Source organism: Typopeltis vanoorti, chromosome 16 (assembly GCF_054136105.1).
Source record: "Typopeltis vanoorti isolate ZY-2024b chromosome 16, IOZ_Tvanoo_1.0, whole genome shotgun sequence".
Classification (NCBI taxonomy): Eukaryota; Metazoa; Arthropoda; class Arachnida; order Uropygi; family Thelyphonidae; genus Typopeltis; species Typopeltis vanoorti.
The window spans coordinates 73,641,477-73,668,710 of NC_143564.1; the positions used below are offsets into that span (position 1 = coordinate 73,641,477).

The 27,234-nt window shown below is 36.9% G+C and overlaps 1 protein-coding gene across 1 annotated transcript in view; it reads right to left on the bottom strand.

Moving 5' to 3' along the window:
* Window positions 1–27,234, bottom strand: part of LOC150098131 (UPF0729 protein AGAP000931) — a 64,158-nt gene that overhangs the window by 10,465 nt on the left and 26,459 nt on the right. Inside the window, exon 2 of the mRNA XM_090406470.1 lies at window positions 16,947–17,140. Coding sequence (XP_090262596.1) covers window positions 16,947–17,135 — 189 coding nt within the window. The 5' untranslated portion in view covers window positions 17,136–17,140. The remainder of the gene's footprint in view (window positions 1–16,946; window positions 17,141–27,234) is intronic.

Below are 27,234 nucleotides of genomic sequence, written 5' to 3' on the forward strand. Positions count from 1 at the left end.
ATATAGAGGAAGAGATTGTCTTCCTTACTTTTCAAACGAAGGTGATTTAGTTTACTGTAGCGATATTTCTGGGCTGATAAGCAAATTCAACATAAAATATGAAGTCACTGATTGGAGGTTGTTTATCGATTTCTCAAAAAGAAACCTCAAAGCCACACTTCTCCATAATTACAATAAGTATGATTGTAATTATGGAGAAGTACCAGTAGGACATTCCATGCATTTGAAAGAACGACAAGAAAATTTAGCCTTCATTCTCACTAAACTTAAGTACAATGATCATGGATGGACAGTTTGTGGTGATCTTAAAGTCGCCATATTTTGGGTGTTGTCCCAAAATCCAACAAAGAGGATACACCAAATACCTGTGCTTTTTGTGCAAGTGGGACAGCCGAGATCGAGAGCAACATTGGATCAAGAAGGAATGGCCATAAAGAGTCACATTAGAACCTGGAAGTAAAAATGTGTTACACGAAACTTTGGTTGCTCAGGAAAAAATCCTTTTATCCCCCCGTTTCACATAATGCTCGGATTGATGAAGCAATTATTTTCAAGACTTTGACGAAAGAAGGGAGAGTGTTTTAAATACATCTGTGCAAAATTTCTGGGATTATCTACAGCAAAATTTCTGGGATTATCTACAGCAAAATTGAAAGAAGGTATTTTTATTGGTCCAGACATCAGAAAACTTATGAAGGATAAACTGTTTGAAGAAAAAATGGCAACTGTTGAAAAAGAAGCATGGAAAGCTTTGAAAGAGGTGGTGATCAAATTTTTAGGAAATCACAAGGACCCCCAACTATAAAATGATTGTGGAAGACATACTACAGAAATTCAAGGATTTGGAATGCTCCATGAGCTTAAAAGTGCACTTTCTCAACTCTCATTTAGACTACTTTCCTGAGAATCTGGGAACTGTCAGCGAACAGCAAGGAGAGCGATTCCACCAAGACATCAAGGAGATGGAAAGAAGGTATCAGGGCAGGTGGAATGACAACATGATGGCGGACTATTACTGGATGTTGCACAGAAACGACCTGGGTAAAGAATTTCACAGAAAAAGTTCAAAAAGAAGGTTTGAAGGAAAAAGAAAAAGACATCACAACGAAATATAAAGTATGCACTAAAGATTAATCTTTAATTAAAAAATTTTTTTCCAATACTTTCATTCCAAAAATGTTTACAGAAAATTTTAAATACTGTTATTTCACTTTATATAATGCATTTTAAAGCTATTTTATTGTAATATTGAGATCCATTTTGTGAAAAATCCTTACATGATAGAGAAAAATGGAAGAGATATTTGAAATCAGCAGTCAAAAATAAATCAGAAGCAGTTAATAGTTTCCAGACAACTTTTCATGACTCGAATTTTGGGTTGTGTAATCTAATCTTACCGCAAAGCGTAAACCGTTTGTGCTTCTCACATAAACGTGTGTGAAGCATAGTGAGTTGTAATAGTATTTTTGTGTCAGTAGAAGGAAACTGTTATTTTATTTTATTTTTTTCAAATTGGTGGAGGAGATGGGAATCGACCGTGAGATGCGGTGATTAATACCCTTGATATGTTCGTTACCGTCGGGATCGAATGCATAATGGTGGAAGACAAAACGAAGCTAAGTTTTCATTCATTACTGTATTTAGTTATATTTCATTTTATTTAGTGTACTTAAAGGTTTTCTTCTGCTTGTAATTGTTTGTACTTTTTTTATTATTTATTTAACGGAATTTATTAATTGAATAATTAACGATTACGCTACTCGGCAGTAAGGAATGATAGCGGATTCAGCTGCAGTCGCAAGTGACGTATCGCCAAGTCCTCCGCCATTTAAGAACTCTATTATAAGCAATATCATAAGGGACTTTGTGGCATGTATGCGTCTCGGGAATTGGATATGGGCTTGTGAAAGAGAGCGTATGTGTGCAAAATGCAGGCAGTGGGAGGAAATAAGTGCATTCGAAATATCAGTATCCGACCTTGTTGCTTCAGGAACGGGGAATGAATGTAGGAAGACGAGTAGTGTGATAGGAGAGAATGAAAAAAATATATATATGAATGAGAAAATAATAGTTGATAGTGTGGAAGGCGTGAGTGACTGTGAAAGTTTAGGAGATGGTTTTGTTTGGAAGAGTGAATTTAGATTAAGAGTGACTGATCTGCAGAGGGAGATAGATGAGTTGAAAGAGGAGGTGGAATGTCTTGTTAATGAGAGCAGAAGTATGAAAGATAAGATTAGGAGAATGGAAGAGATAAATGCAAGCCGAATCAGAGTAGGAGAGAGAGAGCATTTTGGGAGCATTAGAAGAGGAGAGAAAGGAAACAGTAGAAGAGAGGGAATGAGTGAGAGGTATGGGGGTGCTAGAAGAGAAGAGAATGGAAACAGTAGAAGAAAAGGAATGAGAGAGAGGTATGGGAATGCTAGCAGACGAGAGGATGGAAACAGTAGGAGAGATGGAATGAGAGAGAGATATGGAAGTGCTAGAAGAGGAGAGAATAGAAACAGTAGGAGAGATGGAATGAGAGAGAGGTATGGGAATGCTAGAAGAGGATAGAATGGAAACAATAGGAAAGAGGGAATGGTAAGAGGTATAATGTATGGCGACTCAATGATTCGTGGTGTTCAAGATAGGATGCGTGAGGGGGTGTTTGCCAGGAGGAACAATAGAAAGGGTGGCTATGGCAATTAAGAGAGATGAAAGGGTGGATGAGATGATTGTGATAGTAGGAACAAATGACTTGAGTGGTAATGTAAGTCGGGCAGCGAGAGATATGAGATTTTTGCTTGAGGCTGTACGGAAGAAGACAGAAAGAGGAAAAATAGTATGCGTGTTGCCTAGGTATGATAATGATGAGCTGAGCAGAAGAGTGGTGATAATGAATGGCATAATAGTGAGAATGTGTGACAAGAGAGGACTGGTATATGTGGATGCTTGGAGTGCCTTTGAGGAAAGAGAAGAATTGTATGCAAGAGACCGTTTACATTTGAATGAGGAAGGACATAGGCATCTGGAGTGATTGCTGTTCTGAACGAGTCAGTGTGTCCCAGGGAGGATGATAGCAGGGGTGGCCTCTTGTGGGAATGGATACTTGGGAGAAGGGAAACGACATCAGGTAACACTGAGCCCAGTGCAGTCTAGAAGGAATAATGCTGGGTATAGAAACAATGGCATTTATATGCTTTATACTAATGCCAGGAGTATCCAGAATAAGGGAGAGGAATTGGTGGCGCAGATAGCATCAGCCTGGCCAAAAATTATTGGGATCACTGAGACGTGGTTGACAGAAGAGGTTATAATAACAGGAATAGAATTTGCTGGGTACAGCATTTTTCGTCAGGATAGGAGGAGAAAGCGTGGTGGTGGGGTACTGCTTATGATAAGTGATGACCTATGTCCTCTAAGAGTGGAGGCTTTGGAAGGAAGTGAGACAAATGATTTTGAGAGCATATGGTGTGAGGTAGAGGTAGGCAAGACAGGATATTTAGTGGGGTGTTGCTACAGACCCAGGAGCACAGAGGATGGGGACCAGGAGATGTTTAGACAGTTAAGTTTGGCAAGTGCAAGAAGAATGATTGTTATGGGTGATTTTATCTACAGTAGTATAAATTGGAGAGAGGAAGACGCATGTAGCAATAGGGGAAATGGAATTTCTAGAATTCTTGAGGGACAAATGTCTTAGACAACATGAAACAGAGGAAACAAAAGGTTCAAGAGTTTTAGATTTGGTTATAGCATCAGAAGAGTTGATAATAACTGAGATGACATCTCTCCCACCAGTTGGAGAGAGTGACCATATGGTTTTGACTTGGAAAATGAATAGGCATGCAGGAGTATTAAAGAGACGGGAACTTATGTGGAATTATAAGGCAGGTGATTATAATAGTCTTAGACGTCAACTTTGGGAAGTTTCATGGAGGGAGGAATTGGAAGGCCGGGATATCATTAGTGTGTGAGAAATTGTGAAAGAATATTTGTTAGCAGCGATGGTAAGTTGTATACCACGAGTCAAGAAGAGAACACAATTTGGAGTAAAGTGGATGACAAACAATATTAAACAGGAATTGCATGTGAAAAAGAGGCTATGGAAGAGATATAAGGAGACAAGTGAAGAGAAGATGCATGAAGAATATAAGACAGGTCAGAAGAGTAACTAGTGTGGTAAGGAAAGTGAAACTGGAATATGAGAGGAGATTGGCCCTAAGATCCAAAGAAAATCCTAGGGAATTTTTTAGCTATGTGGCCAGGATGGTATTTCACCACGAGTTTTGAGAGAATGTGCTAGGGAATTGACAGTGCCTTTAACCTGGATTTTCAATGAAAGTCTGGCTGCGGGAAAGGTGCCCAGGGAATGGAAGGAAGGTAAGATAGTGCCATTGCATAAGGGTGGTAACAGACTGGAAGTGTCTAATTATAGGCCAGTCTGTGTATCATCAGTAGTTGTTAAGATCTTGGAGAAAGTAGTGAGGGACTGTATACAGCATTGCGCAGATGAGGGTAATGTTATCTGTGAGAGTCAACATGGATTTGTGAAAGGGCGCTCTTGTTTTAGCAATATGCTAGCTTTTTATAATAAAGTTACAAGAACATTAGATGAGGGAAAGGCATATACTGCAATTTTCTTAGACTTGGCGAAGGCATTTGACAGGGTGCCACATGATAAGCTGATATTTAAGTTGCAGCACACATGGGTCTGGATGTCAGATTGGTCAACTGGATTCAGGATTGGCTGTCTGATAGGTATCAGAGAGTTGTGTATGGGGGAGCAGTTTCAAGGAGGCAGAGGGTTACAAGTGGGGTCCCACAGGACTCAGTACTAGGACCTCTATTGTTTAACCTTTATATCACTGACATTGCCAGTGGACTGCAAGGGGATATTCAGTTGTTTGCGGATGATGCGAAGCTGGGAAGGATTATTAGTAGTAGTGCAGATGTGGTAGCCCTGCAAGAGGATTTGAATAAACTAGACAGATGGGCAAACGAATGGGGGTATCGGTTTAATGCAGAAAAATGTAAGGTCTTGAGGTTTGGGAAACATCAATGGGATGCTGCATTCTGTATGGGAGGAGTTATACTGGAGGAATGAAAGTACCTCCCACGAAGAGTCTTTTGACTCCATGGAGGCCTGAATAATAATAATAATAATTTATAGTATAACCAAGTGAAAAAACTTCCGACAATGATGAGGAACTACAACCAGCTTAGAAAGTAAGCTGTAATGAACCCCTAACAGCTGTAGAAACATTACTTAAATATGTGGAAAGTCGAGATGATGTCGATTATATTGAAGTTTTACAAATTTGTGAAGTATAAGAAAAACGAAACAAAAAATAATGCTACAAAGAAAACAAACAAAAATCAGGTACTCTTTCTATCTAAATAAGTTTTAAAATGTTCAATTTTTTATTTGCATACTACAAGAATGTTTATCTTATGTTTTTATAGGGGATCTTTATGTATTTAACCCAATAAAATGTAATTTGGATTAACTCTGTTTTTCAGTTATCTGGGCTCTAGCATATCCCAGTTACAATAATCAGCATTTTACTGTGTGTACGTGAGCGTGTATATGTGTGTGTGTGGGTGTGTGTGCGCGTGTCTATAGACACACACGCACAAAATTCATTTTAATTTGACCATATCATTGCTGCATTTTTATTGATGGATGAAAGTTTTAAAAGTGCATAGCACATCAGTGCTCATTCTTAATTGGTCCAGTGGAATTAATTGTAGAATAATTATGAATACTTTAATTTATCAGTTAATATGATTTTAAACATGGAAAGCATAAGGTCAAATGAACTATAGCTATTATTATTATTCAGGCCTCCATGGAGTCAAAAGACTTATCGTGGGAGGTCCTTCCTAAGAACATAAAGTCTCTAGATTCATTGAGGGGAGGTCCCCCCTTAAGAAACACAAAGTCTATCATACCACTCCTTAAACTCATTCACCGTTCTCGCTCTCACCACTCCATCAGGCAATGCATTCCTCGGTTCAACCACCCTCCATGCAAAGCAACCACTCCTCACATTCTTGCTCACAGTTTCCTTTCGTAACTTCTAGGGATGGTCTCTTGTCATCACTCCTTCCCGCTGTTCAACCAAGCGAAAGAACTCCCTAGTGTCAACCCTGTAACCACCTCTCAACAGTTTAAAAGTCTCAATCATATCACCTCTCCTTCTTCTATCCACCAAACTCTGCAGTCCACATTCCCTCAGCCAATCCTCATAACTATGCTTGTACAGTCCTGAAACCATCTTTGTATCCTTTCCACAGTTAATTTATCCCCTTCAAATCCTGAGGACCAAATCTGAGAACAGAAGCCTAAGTGTGGTCTGATCAGAGACTTATACAACAGAATGATAACCCTTTTATCTCTGCAGGTCAGTGTCCTTCTCATTATTGCAGCAATCCTCTGCATTATCTTCACTGCCTTTACAATATGTCCCCTAAATTTCAGTTTTCAGCTTAATTTTCAGTAGATAAATTTCTATCAATCATCAAGTCCAGATCTCTTATCTCTCCTACTTCCTCCAGTTTAACTCCTCCCATAGAGTATGCAGCATCCCAAACTTCAGGACCTTACTTTTTTTGCATTAAACTGACACCCCCATTCATTTGCCCATTTTTATCTAGCTTATTCAAATCCTCTTGCAGGACTACCACATCTGCACTATTACTAATAACCCTTCCCAGCTTCATATCATCCGTGAACAACCGAATATCCCCTTGCAATCCACGGACAATGTCATTTATATAAAGGTTAAACAATACAGGTCCCAGTACTGAGCCCTGTGGAACCCCAGTTGTAACCTTCTGCCTCTTTGATATTGTTCCACCATACACAACTCTCTGATACCTATCGGACAGCCAATCCCGAATCCAGTTGACCAATCTGACATCTACACCCATGTGCTGCAACTTGAATATCAGCTTATCATATGGCCTTGTCAAATGCCTTTGCTAAGTCTAGGAAAATGGCAGTATATGCCTTTCCCTCATCTAATGCTCTTGTAACTTTATCATAAAAAAAGGCTAGCATATTGCTAAAACAAGAGCGCCCCTTCACAAATCCATGTTGACTCTCACTGATAACATTACCCTCATCTGCCCAATGCTGTATACGGTCCCTCACTACTTTCTCCAAGATCTTACTAACTACTGATGACACACAAACTGGCCTATAATTAGACACTTCTAGTCTGCTACCATCTTTATGCAATGGCACTATCTTACCTTCCTTCTGGGCACTTTTCCCGTAGCCAGACTTTCATTGAAAAGCCAGGTAAAGGGCACTGTCAGTTACTTAGCACATTCTCTCAAAACTCGTGGTGAAATACCATCCAGTCCCACATCTTTACTGACATCCAGAGTACTCAGTATGTGGAACACACTCTCTCCTCCTGCACCTCTAAACCTTGAACCTGCTCTATCCCTCTAGTATTCAAACTGACTCCTCCAGGATGAAATACTCCAATAAAGTGTTCATTGTTAAAGATACCAAGCAATTTTAAACCTGGTTTTACTCCATTTTTTCCAAGTAAGCAAACAGACAAAATGTCAAGTCGAAACCGGTCTGGGTAGTGGCCCCGTGCCTTTAATACAAAACATCATACATCCCCTTCTTGGAGATGTGTTTTGGCATTAAGGGTAAATATTAAGATTAGTGATCAGAGCTTGCTCCACCTCTACCACGAGTTGCCTTGGTCTTGCACTACCTGTGGGATCAGCTAGTCTTGCATAAATTGCAGGTGCAAACTTGACATTTTGTCTGTTTGCTTACTTGGAAAAAATGGAGTAAAACTAGGTTTAAAATTGCTTGGTATCATTAACATAACTATACCCAAGTTAAAAATACTTTTTACAAAGTGTTCATTGAACAATTCCACTATGTCCTCTGCATCAGTCATTCTATTCCCATTTTTATCTCACTATGTCATTTCTCTAACTACTGGCCACATAGCAAAATACTTCCCTAGGATTTTTTTTTTGATCTTAATGCCAATCTCTTCTCATATTCCAGTTTTGCCTTCCTTACCATACTAGTCACTGTCCTGGCCTGTGTCTTGTATTCTTCATGCATCTTCTCTTCACCTGTCTCCTTATATCTCTTCCGTAGCCTCTTTTTTTTTTTGCATGTAGCTCCTGTTTAATATTATTTGTCATTCACTTTACTCCAAACTGTGTCCTCTTTTTCGGTTGTAGTTCCTCATCATTGTCGTTGTTAGAAGTTTTTTTCACTTGGTTATACTATAAATTAAATACTTGATTTAATCCTTTATCCAAGTGTAAGCAAACAAAGTTTGCGCCTGAAGTATTTTCAGGACTGGGGTAACTCATGTTGCCATTATCCATTGGGTTAATTCAACCCCATGGATAATTGCCATTTTACTGTGCACCCAAAAATTTCAATTTTAATGTTTCTACACACACACAGACACACACTGTTTGCTTACACTTGGATAAATGATTAAACAAAGTATATAATTTCTTGGTATTTTTAATTTATGGTATGACCAAGTGAAAAAATCTCCAACAACGTTTCTCTAATCCAGAGTAATTTAATAATAAGGTGCGACACCTTTTGGAAATTGGTATAGGAAAATATGACTTCTGCATTTCTTCAATCTTGGTATCACCTCTAGGTCTGGTTTCCACTGAAGAGACCTCAATAAAGGTTGAAACCGGTCTGGATAGTGACTCTTCCCATAATGCACAGCATTATATATGTCTGCAAGGAGATGTGCTTTGCATTATGGAATACTAAGGCAAGTGATGTGAAGTTAGTCCACCTTTACCACGAGTTACCCCAGTCCTGAAAATACTTCAGGTGCAAACTTTGTTTGCTTACACTTAGATAAAGGATTAAACCAAGCATATAATTCTTGGTATCTTTAATTTACCTCATCATTGTCCTCATAGAGAGAAGCACTTGATCCTGTATTCAGGTCCTCCACTTCCAAATTATTTTCAGTGATCAAAAATCTATCAGGCAATATTTTTTTTGAATGATATTTCAGTTTTTGCACATTTAACTTCTGTCCAGGCTGTAGATATGTTATAGTAGCATCTTTAATTGTTAAGCACTTTCAAAATAAAAGAGGATTTTTCTCTTCCATAATAAAGTGCAACATGAGAACTTTTCTATAAAATTGTTTCAAGATCCCATAACCTCGGTCCATAGGTTGAACAAGTGATGTTACATTGGTCAAAAGATAAATGGTAACATTTTCTGCAGAAACTTGTATGCACTACAGAGAATCACAGTTAATCCAAAACCACGGTTAATTGCCGTTTGCACACAAAAATTTCAATTTTAATATGTCTATACATACATATGAAAAATATAATTCTCTGACACAGGAAATTTTCAGGCCAGCAAAACTGTAATAAAAAAAAAATATTAAAAAAATGCACTAATAAAAGGCAAATATATGGGTACCTGGGCACGGTCAATTTTATTCTTATTATTCAGGCCTCCATGGAGTCAAAAGACTCATTGCAGGAGGTCCTTCCTAAGAAGCACAAAGTCTCTCAAGACTCATCATGGGAGGTGACACAATGTCTATCATACCACTCCTTAAACTCATTGACCACTCTCACCACTCTATCAGGCAATGCATTCCATAGTTCAACCACCCTCCATGCAAAGAAACCACTCCTTACCCTCTTGCTCACAGTTTCCTTTCATAACTTCCAGGATTGCAGGAGGTCACCACCCTTGTCATCACTCCTTCCAGCTGTTCAACCAAGCGAAAGACCCCCCCCCCCAGTGTCAACCCTGTAACCACTTCTCAACAGTTTAAAAGTCTTAATCATATTACCTCTCCTTCTTCTATCCATCAAACTCTGTATTCCACATTCCCTCAGCTGATCCTCATAATTAACATTGTACAGTCCTGAAACCATCTTTGTTATCTGCCTTTGTACCTTTTGACAGTTAGTTTATCCCCTTCAAATCGTGGGGACCAAATCTGAGAACATTAGTCTACGTGTGGTCTGATCACAGTCTTATACAACAGAATGATAACTTTTATCTCTGAAGGTCAGCTTTCTTCTCAGTATTGCAGCAATCCTCTGTGTTACGTTGATCACCTTTGCAATATGTACTCTGAATTTCAGGTTTCTATCAATCATCAACCCCAGATCTCATGTCTCCCCTACTTCCTCTAGTACAACTCCTCCAATAGAGTATGAAGTGTCCCATCGATGTGTCCCAAACCTCAAGACCTTACATTTTTCTGCATTAAACCGACACCTCCATTCATTTGCCCACCTGTCTAGTTTATTCAAATCCTTTTGCAGGCTACCACGTCTTCACTATTACTAATAACCTTTCCCAGCTTCACATCATCCGCAAACAACTGAAATCCCGCTGCAATCCACTGACAATGTCATTGATATAAAGGTTAAACAATATAGGTCCCAGTACTGAGCCCTGGGACCCCATTTGTAACCCTCTCCTCCTTGAAACTGCTCCACCATACACAACTCCGATACCTATCGGACAGCCAATCATGAATCCAGTTGACCTACCTGACATCCAGACCCATGTGCTGCAACTTAAATATTAGCTTATCATGTGGCAACCTGTCAAATGCCTTCGCTAAATCCAAGAAAATGGCAGTATATGCCTTTCCCTCATCTACTGCTCTTGTAACTTTATTATAAAAGGCTAGCATTACTATAACAAGATTGCCCCTTCACAAATCCACGTTGACTCTCACAGATAACATTACCCTCATCTGCCCAATGCTGTATTATGGGTCCTTCACTAATTTCTTTTAATTGGTGCAAGTTAAGATAACTCTGATGCCACGGGTTGTATTCTGATAAGCTCTCTGGTCTTTTTTCCAAACTTTCCAAGTTTCTATATATATTTATCTATGAAATAAGGATAGTTCTTTTTATTTTTTGCACGATGCGATTACATGTAGCTCTGACAAGAAGGGGGTAATATTCCTCACGCCCATGATTTTTAAGGGCCCAGGAAACCCCCCCCCCTTTTTTTTTCAACTTCAGAGGGCCTGCTGAGTGTCAGTGCCTCTGTTTACATGGTTAGGTGAAGGATTATTATGTAATGAAAAATACAAATCTTTCTTCATTCTACAATTTGGTTAAAGCAAGTTGAATTAAAGTTTAATATTCTGAATTAAATTTTTTAAACAAACGTTTGGAATAAAAAATAAATACGCTTTAAAACATTTTTTCAGTTTTTAATTAGCATATTTATTTATAAAGAAAACATTTGTTTATAAAATTTGCTATGCTTCAGCCGAATATTCAGTGCTCTGGCCAAATCATGGTTTGCTGCATCTCTATTATAAATATTTATAGCAACAACAACAAAAAAACTTGCATATGATTAAGTATTTCCAGCTTACTTCACTAAGAAATAGAAGATTCCAATTCTTATAAATACAGTCATACTCCGAAGTTACGCTGTAAGTCGGACCAACAAAAAGCACGTAAGTCGAATTCGCGTAACTCGGGGTATAATTTTGCATGTAATTTATAAATATAAACACACAATTGGGACCAAAGGTTTACAAAAACACCTATATTTTTTAAGAAATATAATCATGATTGTAGTTTTTCGTACATACAAAAAAGAAAGTTATTTCGATGTCGATGGTTTCATAAAATCTAATAGATTCGTCTGATGGCATAATGTCTTTTTCTTGTCATGCAAAATTTCTTCATAGCAAGCTAATGACTTTTTTATTCCTTGCTTTGTTGCTACAATTTATTCCTCGTTAGAATGTATGTCCTCCAAAATTTGTAAATCTTTCTTTTATGATTGTTCTTACTGTGGATTCCTGAATAATTGAACTTCTTTGCTAGCTCACAAATTTTCATTCTGCCTTCAAAATCCTTAATGATGTTGAATTTGCTTCCAAAGTCAATGTTTTTTCTTTTCTTGCTAGCTGTAGAAGAATTGGATGACTTTATTATTTTTTATGTGATAAAATTTTTATCAAGAACATAACATTAAACAATCGCAAGGTTTGTAGACTATAAAAGTCGTGTATGAATGGAGACCGTGCGAAACACGTCAGTGCTTGTTCACAGCATGTGCGACACTGACGAATGCAGCTGGCGCTGGAAAGATATGACTAGTGGTGAGGCATGAAGTGGAACGGGAATACGTACATATAAGAAACTGCGTAACTCTGGATTCACGGTAGTGTAAGTCGGGGTATGACTGTACTAATAACTTTCTTTTAATATCTTTTATATTTTCAATATTTCTTGAAATGATGCAATATTTGATATTAGGATAGTTTGATGAAAGTACATCAAAATTTGTGTTCAGCTGTGTATATCAAAAGTAAAAGTAAATGGGTCACAGATGCTCTTTCCACAAGGAGTTATTAGCACAATCACAAACATCCATGACCCTGGCAGGATGTGAATCCACAGCCTCTTGGCCAGAGACTGCATACACTAACCATTCAGCCAACCAGGATGTCTAAAATATTTTATAGTCATATGTGTGTGACTTCCTCATAATTAACTAAATTTAGTAAGCTATTAAATATATCTAAAATATTCTGAAAGTTCTACTCCAATAATCTGAAATTTGACTTTCAGACCATGCATGCTTTGTGAATTATGCAGTTTTCAACATTTCAGGTGTCTGATGGCATTTTTCTACCTCAGGTATTGATATATACACCCAATTGCATTCCCCTTGAATATTTTCTACCACCATGCTGTCAATGATTCTTTCATTCAACCATCATTTACAATAATTACTCTGGATACCCAGAATATATCAATCATTTGATTTTGTTATCACCTTTCTCATCTTTGTTTCCTTTCACAGCACTCTTTCCTATATTTCTAAGCTTTTTCAACTGTATCCAGAACTTTTTTTTGACCCCTTCATGATATCTCATCTTCTTTTTACCCTCTTTTACCTTGCGGTGTTGAGGGTTTAATTAATCAACGGACCTCAAACCGTTCACAGGATAAGATGGTCGGTCCAATGCCCCCAGTGTATCCTATATCCTGTAGTGTTGAGTTCCCCAGGCCACTATGCCTGTTTTGCGGGATCAAAAATCCCAGGATAAATTGGGGAAGAAACCAGACTGTACACGTCCAAGACCGGCTAACTTGGCTATGGCTGAGGAAGATCCTTCAGCTCCTTACGTCATCAATAGGAATTGAACCTAGGACACTCCTTCCCCAGGCACATGGTTGCAAAGTGCACAGCCACTAGGCTAACCGTGAGGGCCAATTATGTTCTATATTCCTATGAAAGTCTTCCCATGACTGATTTTTAGCTATTTCTACATACAGTTTAGCTTTCATATGAATTTTCTTATTTTTCCAGAAAATCTGTAAACTTGCTTGTTAGGAACTTTCAGTAGGCTTTCTTCTTCTTTTTCAAGATTGACTAACTTCTTGAGTCCACCACAAAGCTTGGATTTTTCAATCCTTGTAAAGAAGCTCACCATCCTCAATTCTGCCTTCTTGGCAGAATTAATGTTTTCTTCAAAGTTTATCACTTAAAACTCCAAGGTTTATTCTTGTTTTCTTGTTTATTCTTGAAACAAACCAATTCATTTGTTTCACCACTATTGTCTGTATATTTGACTCTACACACTATTGAAAGTTGCTCAAATTTGATTCTTTTTAAAACTCTCTAAAATATTTTTATTTTCAATTATGATATTCATTATTATCTTGCTCAAAACTTCACTATACATTCTTGTATCCTGAACCAAGTACAAAGATATGATTATCAAAAACATAGTAATGCATTTCCTTCTTTCTTGTGTCTTCTGAGAATTTGTACACATCTTTAAGATGTTAGCGATGACTAATCCATGTCACGAAAAGAAATCCAGCAAATGATTGCCATTATTCTGTTATTATCAGTTTTGATCTTTCTATATGTTTCATATTATTTCCTGCTCTGTCTAGTAGTCCAACAAGGATTGTTTTGCAATTTTCTTTATCAGCTGCCTTCTCTAGCAACTCAAAATATTCCTTCATTTCTACTATATAAAGACCATCTGTGGGACCATAAGCTCAAATAAGTTTCATCTAATTTCTTATTTTGGAATTCGTCCACACCACTCTATTTGAAACTGCTTGCACAATTAAGTAGTTTATCTTTGTGTTCAGCACTGAATAACATACTATTTCTTCTTTTCCCAGTTGACTATTATCGAAACATAACATCTCATATTTATTATTAAGCAGAATCTCACCTGTTTCAGTCTTCTTTGGTTCAATAATAGAAATTATGTTAGTGTGGTATTTTTGTAGTTCCTCTGCCAGTTGAACTTCTTTTCCATTGATACCTCTTGGTGCCTATCTTCAATTTGGCAGAATTTTAATCTTATTCTAGCTGATTTTTTTACTGTTCACTTTCAACTAGTTTTCATGAAAAATGAAAACTGGGCAATGCCAAAGATAGAATAGCATTTTATTGTGTTGCACCATGATGTCTGTTTCTGGTTTAAGCCAATAAGAAATGCAATTTGATTGGCTGTCCTAAGCTGAAAGTCCATCCTCATTCATTCAGTATCCTGTAGACATCAGTACACCCTCTGTCCAAAAAGAAACCGAACTTTTCGAAAATAGAAGAAACTAGTGGCGGCATCTGTTGTATCTTTTTGTTGTTGAAAGTGGCAACCTTCATTAGTGTTGTGTCAACTGTTTATGACATTTGTTTCATTAGAAGCCGAGTTATAGTGCCAAGAGTGACAGTGTGTTTTGACGAACGGTTGGAAAATGAGTTTCAAATGGAGAGATGCGAGTGACTTTTGTGTTTAACTTGGTAAGTTTTACTGAAACACATCAAATGCTTCAAAAAGCATATGGTGATGAATGCTTTCTATCCTGTACTCAAGTTCACGAGTGGTTTAAGCAATTTCAAATTCGCTTGAGGACGATGAAAATCTGGGCCATCCAAACACTGGACTGAGCGAAGTTAACATCCAAAAAGTGCATGATTTCATCAAAGAAAACCCGAAATCGTCCATGAGATTAATTTAAGATGAATTGGGGATTCAAAAATCAACTGTGCACATCATCTTGACTGAGAGTTTGGGCATTTGTAAATTGAATTTGCGATTTGTTCCCCACAAGCTGACAGACAACCAAAAAATGTATCGAATTGAACTCATTAAAACTGCTCATAAGGACTAAGATGTCCTTGAAACGATCGTTACTGGTGACGAAATGTGGTGTTCTGAGTATGAGCCAGAAACAAAGCACCAGAGTGCTGAGTGGAGACCACCAGAAGAGGGGCATCTGAAAAAAAAAAGTCGCTTGGAGAAGTCAAAAGTAAAGACAATGTTGATTTGTTTCTGATTCCAAGGGCATTATCCACAAAGAATTTGTTCAGCCTGGCCAAACGGTCAATAGTGAGTTTTATCTCAAACTTTTGAAGCGATTGACAGCGAGAATTTGTCACAAACAGCATGAATATCGTGATGCAGGCAGCTGGTCACTTTTGCACGATAATGCACCATCTCATCATTCAAACATTGTGAGACAGTTTTTGAGCAAAAACCAAGTTTGTGTGTTGGATCACTCACCATGTTCACCTGATTTAGCACCCTGTGACTTCTTTCCCTTCCCCCGCCTTCATTTGCCGATGAAAGGAAAGCAACACGACACCACTGAAAACATTCAAGCAGCAGTAACCATGACCCTCAATGGTATCCCAAAAACCGATATAAAAAACTCATTTAACGAATTAATTGACTATGCCAAATGATGTATCAAAGCTGACAGAGAGTATATTGATTGAAATAAATTTGAATAATTATAATTGGCCTGTGTTTTATTTTCTATCAAAAGTTTGGCTTCTTTTTGGACAGAGGGTATAGACATCAACTAGCGTGGGAGAGTAACATATGAAGGTGTGGATTAGACATTTGATAAGAAGCCCTGCTAGTTCTTCGTATTTCAGGTGAAGGTCTCCTTCCAGTTATCTAGCTCTGACTCTTATGTCCAGCTACATACACTTCAGTTTGGGAAGAAAGGAAAAAAGCTTTTTTTTTTTTTTTTTTTGTGCAGCAACACACACAAAACAAAACAAACCAAGAAAAATAAATGCTTCTAAACTGACTAGAACTGAACCTATAATGATCCTTATCCCCAGTGGTGGCTCATGGCTTGAAATTGTGGAGGTGCTGCAACTTTCGAAATATACATACACACTGTAAGTATAGCGTATACGTGTTTGGATAAAATATCAAAATTATCGTAGAATTTTTAAAAAAAATTAAATATGAAAAAATATTGTTTATTATTGATAAAATTATACAGTTTGGTATAATTCAAAATTACTTTAATTAATTAAAGGAATGGATTTATAATTTTTGGACATTACAATTAAATCCTTTAATTGTAATGTCCAAATATTTAAAGAGATGGAGTAAACACGATAAGCACTATGAACGCACTTTACTACTGGTGCAAACTGCATATAAACAACAGCGGAACTGCCCTACAGACAGTACCGCATTATGCTAATAGCTCACATCTCACTATGATGTGCATATGCTTGTGCGCGTAGCAATATGACACTGTGGTAAACACAGTGCGGCTAGCGTCCTTCGCCCTCCTAAGTGCTACAAGATGGATTTTATTATTTTTTTTATACAAAATAAGAGAATTGTATAAGATTGTTGATGATAAAATTAAATATTACAAGCAAACATAAATAAATTAATAAATATATTTATATATCAAGAAAAATTGGGGGTGTTGCAGTTCCACAGTGCCTACACATGAGCCGTTCCTGCTCATCTATATAGATTTATCATCAATCATTATGGAAGTTACTATTATACTATACAGGTAATTATTTTAAATATACAAAACAACTAATGTACTGTGCACAGTGTTCTCACATTTTGGTATATTTTTTCCTGGACGTATATATTAAAAACATATATATATTTAAATATGATACTTGCTTGTTTGTTTTCTCCATCAGATAGATGTTTCTTAGAATCACAATCAGAATTAAGAGGACAAGATGTAGACATTTCCACTGCAGTTTTTTTACTACCCCATGGATTCCAAATTTTTGATACTACTGGCTGAATAAAATGATACCACACAAAGAGTAGAACTGGAGCCAATATGCAAGGAATACACACCATTTTTACTGCAAGAAAATTATAATTCTGAAATTCTGCAAAAATAATAGCTGAGAAGAAAATATTATTTCTATAAATCACAAGTCACTGAAGAAATAATTTAAAACAAAATTTAACACTATCATACAAAAAATGCAAAGTAAATGTCAGTTCATCCAAGTCTAACTTAAGTATCGATTGGATGAGCCAAGGATTAAACAGAGACAAAGCAGAAAAATCTACAGTGAACAAAAGTTTTCAATCTAAATGAGAAATTTGAGTGCAGATGAGTGCACACGTGCATGCACACAGTAACCTTTCAATTATCAAATATAAGTGGAGGATTGATTTTTGATCAGCTAAATGAAGATCAATTAATCATCATCAAATTCCTGCCATGTACCCTCAAGGGGTGTACAGGATATGATAGTACTACATGAAAAAAATTACATCATTACTAACTTCCTATCTACAATTTTTCTCCAAATCAGTCTGTTACTTGTCAAGACTCCAACATTATCAGATCTTATATTTCTATCATCTAAGGCACTTTGTACCGTATCAATCCACCTACATCTTGGTCTTTTCTGGGTCGTTTTGCTAGCAACCTGGCAGAGAACACGTGTTTTGCTAATCTTTCTTCGCCCATTCTGTTTAAGTGACCATACCACCTGAGATCAGCTCTGCTAACGCATTCCTAGATACTGACAATGTCAAGTTCTTTCGTAATATCCTCATTTTTAAAAGGATATTGCCATTGATGCCATCTGTTCATGCCTATAATCTTTCTCAGGACTCTCATATCTGTGGTCTCTAGTCTTTGGTCAAGTGTTTTACTTCTGACCCAACTCTCAGATCCATAAGTTAAAACTGGTTTGAACACTGTCTTGTATACAGCTAATTTAGTGTTCTGACTAATTTCTCTCTTATTCCATATGAATTTATTCAGTTGCCTTCCTACCATACGAGCTTTGCTGATTCTGTTGTCTATTTCTATATTTAATTTACCATCTTCACTAAAAATCGTGCCTAAGTAGCTGAAATGTTTTACTTGTTCCACAGGTTCTCCATTCACAACACAGTTGACATTTTCAATGATTCTGCATATTTTCATTGTCTTTGTCTTTTTAATGCTAACCTTCATACCATATCTATCACAACAGTTATTCAATTTAGTCAGAGAATCTTCCAGACTTGTAGCGGATTTATTTAGAAGTATAATATCATCCGCATAAAGCAAAGAGCTGACATTAACATCTCCAATTTTGATATCATGTTTAATACCACTTTCCTTCATAATATGATCCATATAAATAATGAATAACAGAGGGGATAATGTACAACCTTGTCTCACAATAGATTTAACATTAAACCATCTTCCTGTACTTCCTTCAATTCTAACTGCTGACATACAACTCAAATAAAGACTAAGTAATGCTTGATATAATGCCCCGTTGACACTATATAACTGTAGCGTATTGAATAGCTTCTCTCATGGCACCTTGTCATATGCCTTTTCCAGATCGACAAAACTTAAATACAGATCTTTGTTATATTCCTATGCTTCCACAACTATTTGTCGTAAAATGAAGATCTGATCCTGACAGCCTCTATTTGGCGTGAATCCAGCTTGTTCTTCACCAAGCTTTTCTTCCACAATTCTTCTCAACCGTTTCTCGAGTCTACTTGCTTAGATCTTGCCAGGAACACTCAGTAGGGAAATACTTCTGTAATTCTAACATTCGGTTTTATTTCCCTTTTTATATATGAGTACTATGAGAGCTCTACTCCAATCATTGGGAATTCGTCCCTCTGTCCAGGCTTTCTGAACTATGCAGTGCAGCCACTGTAAGACTCTTATACCACCATACTTCAGCATTTCTGGTCGAATATCATCTAATCCTCCTGCCTTTCCACATTTCAAGCCTTTGATGGCTTTTTCTACTTCAAGTATGGATATGTATTCCTGACTGCATGCCTGGTCAGTGTTTTTTACCACTGTGCTGTCATCACTGCTTGTTTCATTTAGCAGTTTTTCAAAGCAATTACTCCATACTTCAAGGATATCTTTTTCTCCCACTTTCATGTCACCTTTATCATCACTAACTCCTTTTACAGCACTGTTTCCTCCATTCTTAAGCTTCTTCAACAACCTCCAGAATATTTTGCCACCTTCTTGATATTTATTTTCTATATTCTTGCCAAAGTCCTCCTATGACTTTTGTTTAGCTAGTTTTACACAGTGTTTAGCTTTCTTACATTTGTCTCTGTATTCTCTAAGAGCACAAGCTGATTTATTTGCCAGGAACTTTTGATATGCTTTCTTCTTTTCCTTCACTGCCTCTTTAACTTCCTGTGTCCACCATGGAGTTCTAATTTTTCTGTCCTTGCAGACAACTTCACCACATGCCTCTCTAGCTGAATCAATCAGGGCTTTCTTCAAGGCTTGCCATTGAATCTCCAGGGTTTGATTCCCGTTTTCAAACTCTTTCATTTTTTCTTCAATAATTTTTTTGTATTTTAGTCTACAGTTCACATCTGTGAGCTGCTCAACATTTATTCGCTTTAAAACTTTCTTACATGTTATTTTTTTCAATATAAATTCAATTTTATCCTGCTCAAGACTAAATAGTGATTACTTCCAATTTCAAATCCTCTGTACACTCCGGTGCAGGACACCAGAGTGTACAGAGGGATTTAGATCCCCAACAAGGACCAACTTTTCCTTTTTCATTGTGTCAGTTGCTTTTTCTAAAACCTCAAAAAATTCCTCCACTTCTACCTTAGCAGAACCTTCTGTGGGACCACTGGCACAAATAAGCCTCATTGTCCAGTTCCCCATTCTCATATTTGCCCACATTACTCTACTTGAGACTGACTGCCATTCAAGAAGATTAGCCTCGTATTTTCTGTTGAATGTTATGGCTACTCCTTCTTTTTCTTGATTGTCATTGCCTGAATATAACATTTTGTATTTATTGCTCAGAAAGATCTCACCAGTTTTTGTCTTTTTTGTTTCAGTCACCCCTATTATGTTGATCCGGTACTTATCTAATTCCTCAGCTAGCTCCATTTCTTTGCCATTCAGGCTTCTTATGTTGATAGTACCGATCTTTAACTCTGGTGATGTTGAGTTGGGGTGTGTTTTCAGATTTGTTCCAGTAGCTGACTTTTCGCTGTTCGCCCTGGTTCCCTGCTGAAAACAACGGGGGCCTTGTTTAACTGGGCGACGCCCCAGCCGACATGAAATTTTGTCATGTTGTACCATCATTTTTTTATTTTGGTTTAACCAATAAGAATACAATTTGGTCGGCTAAATCCAGATTGCCAGCCCATCCTCGTTCATTCAGTATCCAAGTAGATACCCAACAGGGTGCACCACGAGAAGGTTAGGATTGGACATTAGGTCAGAAGCCCTGGTCGGTTCTCCGCATTCCTTTAAAGGCTATGTGGAGATCTCCTCTCAGTTATACAGCTTTGACTCTTTGCTAATTGATGATATAGATATTTGAAGGTTGGATGAGCGAGTGATTACCAATAACAACAAAGTCTAGTGGCTATGCGCTTCGCAACCATATGCCTAAGGAAGGAATGTCCTAGGTTCCATTTATCCATTGTCAACCATGAAACATACCATGTCACAATATGAAGTTAGAGATGTGGTTGAGACCCCTGCAACCATCAGCTCTTATAGCTACAAGGAAGAAGAGCTTGAAACCAGGAATTGTAGATAATACCCTAAAGTGCATGAAGATAATATCCCAAACCCTCCAGGGAGGATATTCTCAAATGTCCCTTGTCTGAAAACCAGGAGCAATCTCTTGAAAATAGTAACATGGAAAGTGAACACTCTACGAGGCAGGCAAATTAGATAACCTACTCCAGGAATTAGAAGTGATGAAGGCTGATATTGCAGGTATCAGTGAAGTGAGGTGGACAGATACAGGCATAATAAGAAGAAAAAAATCACACTATAATCTACTCTGACAGTAACTTACACCTTAATGGAGTAGCACTTGTCCTAAGTAATAGAATTGCAAAATCTCTACAGGGATATTGGCCCATAAATGACAGAATCATAACAGCCAAAATAACTGCACAACCATTCGACCTGTATATTATCCAAGCATATGCACCAACCCAAGATCACTCAGATGAAGAGTTGGAACAATTTTATGAAGACATCCAAACTACAATCTCCAGTGCTAAGTCAGATGATGTTATTATAATGATGGGCGACTTAAATGCAAAAGTGGGCTCAGAAAAAAATCTCATTTTGCATGGGAAACCACGGGCTTGGAATGAAATGAAAGAGGTGAAAGATTAATTCAATTCTGTGAAACCAATGACCTAATAATTGCCAACACACTGTTTAAATATCCTCCCAGAAGACTATATACTTGGAAAATCCCTGGGGCCATCTATAGAAACCAAATTGGCTATATAATAATAAGCAAAAGATTCCGAAATGCAATAACACAAACAAAAACATATCCTGGAGCAGACATAGGATTGGACCACAACCCAGTGATTGCAAAAATCAAAATAAAACTTAAGATACCAAGCCAACCATTCATAAGAGAAACGTATAATTCAGACTCACTTAACAACCAAGAAGTTAAAGACCGCTTCATAAAAGAATTCACAAAATCCCTTAACAAGTCTGACACCACAACTCACACAGAAAATAGAACACCAATTGATGAAATTAACATGAACTGGCAAACATTCAAGAATAGCATCAATGAAGCAGCCAAAAATACACTCCCACAATCAAAAAGGAAAAGGAATAAACCTTGGATGAATGAAAAAATACTGATGTTGATGGAACAAAGAAAAAAGTTAAAGAACAAACCTGAATATAAAAGCATGAATAAAGAAATAAAAAAGAATGCAGGAAAGCCAAAGAGGAATGGATTAAATATAAATGTAAAGATATAGAAAACCTTGATAGAAAACACAGAAGCAGGGAAATGCATGAAAAGATCAGAGAAATGACAAGCAGGACAAATACAGCAAACCATGCAAGTGTCATTAGAGACTCAAGAGACATATTCTAATGGATAAAAAAGAAATCATGGAAAGATGGATTGAATACACAAGGAAATTATATGAACAACAAAGAAATTATATTCCTGAACAGACTGATTTAGAAGGACCATCCATTTTACTCTGTGAAGTTGAAAATGCCGTCAGAAAACTTAAACCACACAAAACTGCAGGAATAGATAACATCTTGGCAGAATGGTTGAGGGCTCTCGATGGAGGAGGACTGAAATTTCTAACGAAATTATGCAATAAACTATACGAGACTGGATTTCTACCCAAAGCTGTTAATCACTCAATTTTCTTAAAAGCTACAAGATGTGAAGAGTTCAGGACAATAAGCCTCATCAGTCAAGTATCAAAAGTCCTCCTATACGTTATTCTTGAAAGAAATAAAAGAAAAATAAATATAAAAATAAATGATACACAAAGTGGCTTCAAGGAAAATGTAGGTACAAGAGAAGGTATTTTCAACGTCAGAACCATCATAGAAAGATATCCAGAAAAACAAAAAGATGTGTAATCTTTTTGTTTGTTGTAATCTAAGAAGCCTTGTTGTATGAAGCAGATTACTACAAGGCATTCGATAATGTCCAACATGAACAATTAATTGAAATCCTTTCAAAAATAGGCATGGATGGAAAAGACATTAGGCTATTAACTAATCTTTACTGGGAACAGACTGCATCTTTGAGAATAAATAGAGAGACCTCAGAAGAATTCCCAGTTCAGAAAGGTGTGAGACAAGGCTGTGTCTTTTCTCTGATTCTCTTGAACCTGTACACAGAAGAAATATTTAATAAAATTAGTAACCTCAAAGGAATCACTGTAGGGGGCAGAAATATTAATAATCTAAGATATGTAGATGACACGGTTCTTCTAGCTGAAAACAAATATGACCTCAAAACTCTTATAGATGAAACCCTCAAGTATAGCGAACAGCATGGCCTCAGTTTCAACTTTAAAAAGACAAAAACCATGATAATTTCAAGAGAAAAGAAAATACAAAAATATGCATCAATATAAAAGGAAATAAATTAGAACAAGTGCAAAAATACATATACCTCGGACACTTGATCACAGAGAATGGCAGGCCAGAAGATGAAATTAGAAAAAGGACTGAAACTGCAAGGTCAACTTTCAACAGGATGAAAAATCTACTAACATCTAGAGAATTAAATCTGAAAACAAGACTAAGAATCTCCAAATGCTACATATGGTCTACATTATTATATGGAGTAGAGACATGGACACTCTCCAATCTGAGTGTGAAAAAACTGGAGGCCTTTGAAATGTGGATGCTGCGAAGAATTATGAGAATATCATGGAAAGACAAAAAGACAAATGAAGAGGTACTAGAGAAGGCAGATGTAAACAGGAGCCTGATGAAAGAAATTAAAAAGAGAAAAGTCAGATATTTTGGACATATTCTGAGACATAACTGCCTACAAAGGACACTTCTCGAAGGAACTGTTGAGGGAAAGAGAAAGAGAGGAAGACAAAGACTGGAGTGGATGAAAAATATAGAAGACTGGACCTATCTATCATATGAGGAATGCAGCAGAGAGGTGCAGAATAGGACATGGTGGAGACACATGGTAGTCAATCTCCTGGAGGGAGAAGACACCTGACAGGACAGGAGGTTCAATTCTCATCGATGACATGAGGAGCTTAAGGATCTTCCTCAGCCATAGCCAAGTTAGCCAGTCTTGGGCAGCTGGGGTTTTCATCCCGCAAGTAGGCAAACAGCCCCGTGAACACACACAGATACAGTCATGAATATCATCGCCCTTAGGGGATGCAACAGAGGAGCGGCAAACTGGCTGCATTAATACGCCAGTAACCCATCATTAGGAGGGGACTCAATCCGTCCAAGACGGATAGGATAGGATAAATAATAAATCACCAATAACAATAGTTTCAAGCACTCACAATATTTTACTTCGATAGTGACCCTTAGGAGTGTACAGGATATTATGATAGCATGACAAGTTTATATCCTTACTAGCCTCCTATCAGTAAGTTTCCTTTAAATTAATCTGTTATCTGTCAGGACACCAAAAGTGTCAGACCTTATATTCTGGTCTTCTAAGGTACTTCTTATTGTATCAGTCCACCAAGATGTTGGTCTCCTATGGATCTTTTTCCTCCCATTCTGTTCTCGTTGCTGGTTTGGAGCAGCTGGATAAATACAAACTACATATTGCGATGGACAGGATAGGGGATCATAGAAAAGAAGAATCACATTATATTTTATATCTACCAAAAGAAAGATCAGATTTGCATCAGGCTTCATTGTAAGCAAGACAATAAAACATCTCATCATGGACTTCAAAGCAATATCACCTTGAATGTTTTTCTTAACTACAGTTTTATCTATGTACATGCTCTAACCGTAAAAAAGGACAATGCTAAAAAATATCTAAAGATTTTTAGATATTTTTTGAATGCCATGATAGGCAGAGAGGATACATACAAGCCATAGGAAATAGTTTAAATGAGTCCAATAATAATGAGAAGAGATTGATTACTTTTGCTGCATTTTATTGCTGATTTTCATACTCGATTTGCTACGTTATTTATTCAGTTTAATAAAGGAATCCTTCAGACTTATATAGGATTTATTTAAGAGTATAATGTTATCTGCATAAGTAAAGATGCTGATATTAAAATCTCCAATATTGATATCAAATTATGAAGGAAAGTGACCTAATGCCACTTTCCCTCATAATTTGATCTATAGATGATGAACAACAGTGGAGATATTGTGCACCCTTGTCTCAGACCTGACTTAAGCATTAAACAGTCATCCTATACCTCCTTCAATTTTAACTACTGACCTACAACTTAAATACACTGTATTGCTTGATATAATATCTTACTTATGCTATATAATTGCAGCATTCTGAACAGCTTCTCTTGGTACTTTGTCATATGCCTTTTTCAGATCCAAAATTTGAATATAGATTCTTCTTATACTCCCATAATTTACCATGTGTCTTAAAGTGAAAATCTAATCGCAACTTTTATCGGCATGAACCCGGCTTGTAATTCTCCAACTTTCTTTACCTTCCACAAGTATGCCTGCATTAATCTTATCCAGGACACTCAGTATGAAAATTCCTCTCCAACTGTCACATTTAGGTTTATTTTGCTATTTTTTTTAAGGGAAAATAAAGGGTACTATGAGCTCTACTTCACACTGCAAATTTAGAAGGCTTTAGAAAATAGAATTATCTGAAATTCAATCCTCTGACCTCGACTACTGAATTATGTACATTACAGCCACCATAAAACTTTTACACTTCCAAATGAGCATTTATGGTTGAATATCTATTCCAACTGCTTTCTACATTTCAGCATTTGATGGCTTTTTCCCCCCTATCTATTACACCAGGGGTGTTCAACCCGTCGATCGCGGAGCGATTTTTGGTCGATCTCTTGTGTATTCCTCCTTACTTACAAATTTAATTAAAACTGAAAACATAATATTTTATTTATCATTATTTTGTATTATTTTTAATTCGCTTTAAGTGTATTGGTACTGTTTATTTATTTTTTTAAAATTGTCAAATCAGTAATTATCTTATAAGTCTGGGTAAATGAATTAATTTGGATCAGTGGAAGGCAAACAGCGAGCCGAGTGAATACAATTATAGGCAAAGTGTAGAAACTCAATTGTAGCTTAAATATTCCAAAGCAAATTGCATCGATTTTTTACTTAGGTTAAGTCCCATGTGAATAATGTAAAAAAATAAACTTTGTTTGTCTCAGTATAGTTTGTATTAGATGTTTTTGTAAATAACTCTTTTGAATCTAACTGTATATTCCGCTTTAATAAGAATATGTTAGAGTGTTAAAAACAAAGGCAATGTTTTTTTGTTGTACATTGCAGCATCAGAAAGATTGTTATTGAAACTTGTATGTATGAGAAAGGCTTGCAGGCTCTAAGTGTAAACATCTCCGAAGTCAGTCAGAAAGAGATCAAACAACTTTCCGATGGCCGGCAACTTACAATCAAAAGAAAGCGGAGGAGAACAAAAGGCGTGCCGAACTTGAAACTTAAGATGAAAGACTCATACCGATTCTTTGGGGGTTGCGAAACTTCATGCGAGGTCTCAGAGGCCTAATGAAAAGGGACTGAAGCAAGCAGATGGGGATTCCGGTTCCAGAATTGCTGTCAGAGAGGAGGCCGCCCACTCTAGAGTCACCGTCAGAGAGACTGCCCGGATCCACGTTACTTGAGAGAGGAGTTTCCTACTTCCAGAAAGAAGCTTCTCGGTTCGAGACGTCACTAGAGAGAGACTACTTCTAGGTCGTAGACAAGGTTTCAAATTGCCGAAAGGAAAAGTTCCAATTGCCGGAGAAAAGTTTCCAGACCAGGTTAATGTCAGACATTCACCAGTGTGTTGCGTTTTCATTATAGTTTGATGAATCAAATGACTTCACTGATATTGCTCTGTTAATGGTATTTATTCGCATGGTATTTCAAGATTATTCAAGTAAAGAAGAACTTCCGAAAATTATACCATTATTGGGAAGGACTAGGGGAGAAGACATTTTTTCGGCATTCGATGAATTTGTGAAACAACACAAACTTCCACTTTTTAAACTTGTGTCTATTACTACTGATGGTGCTCCTGCAAAGATAGGTAATAAATCAGGCTTCATTTCATTATGTAAAAACGATGACAAATATCCAGATTTTTTAACATACCACTGTATCATTCACCAAGTACTGTGTAGTAAAAGATTAAACACAAAAGATGTTTTGGAAAAATACATTTAAAATTGTAAATTTTGTTCAAGGAAAAGCCCTGCAACAGCAGTTATTTAAATTACAGGCAGATGATGATAAGGAACTTCTGTTGTACAATAATGTCCGCTGGCTCAGCAGAAGTTTTTTAGGAAGATTTCTTGCACTAATTAATGATATAAAAATTTTTTGTGATGAAAAAGGAGATATCCACAATTGAGTGATAAAAGATGGTTGTTGCACTTATTATTTTTAGTAGATTTCTGTACAAAATTAAGCAATTTAAATTTAGAGTTACAAGGTAGAGATAAAAATTTAATT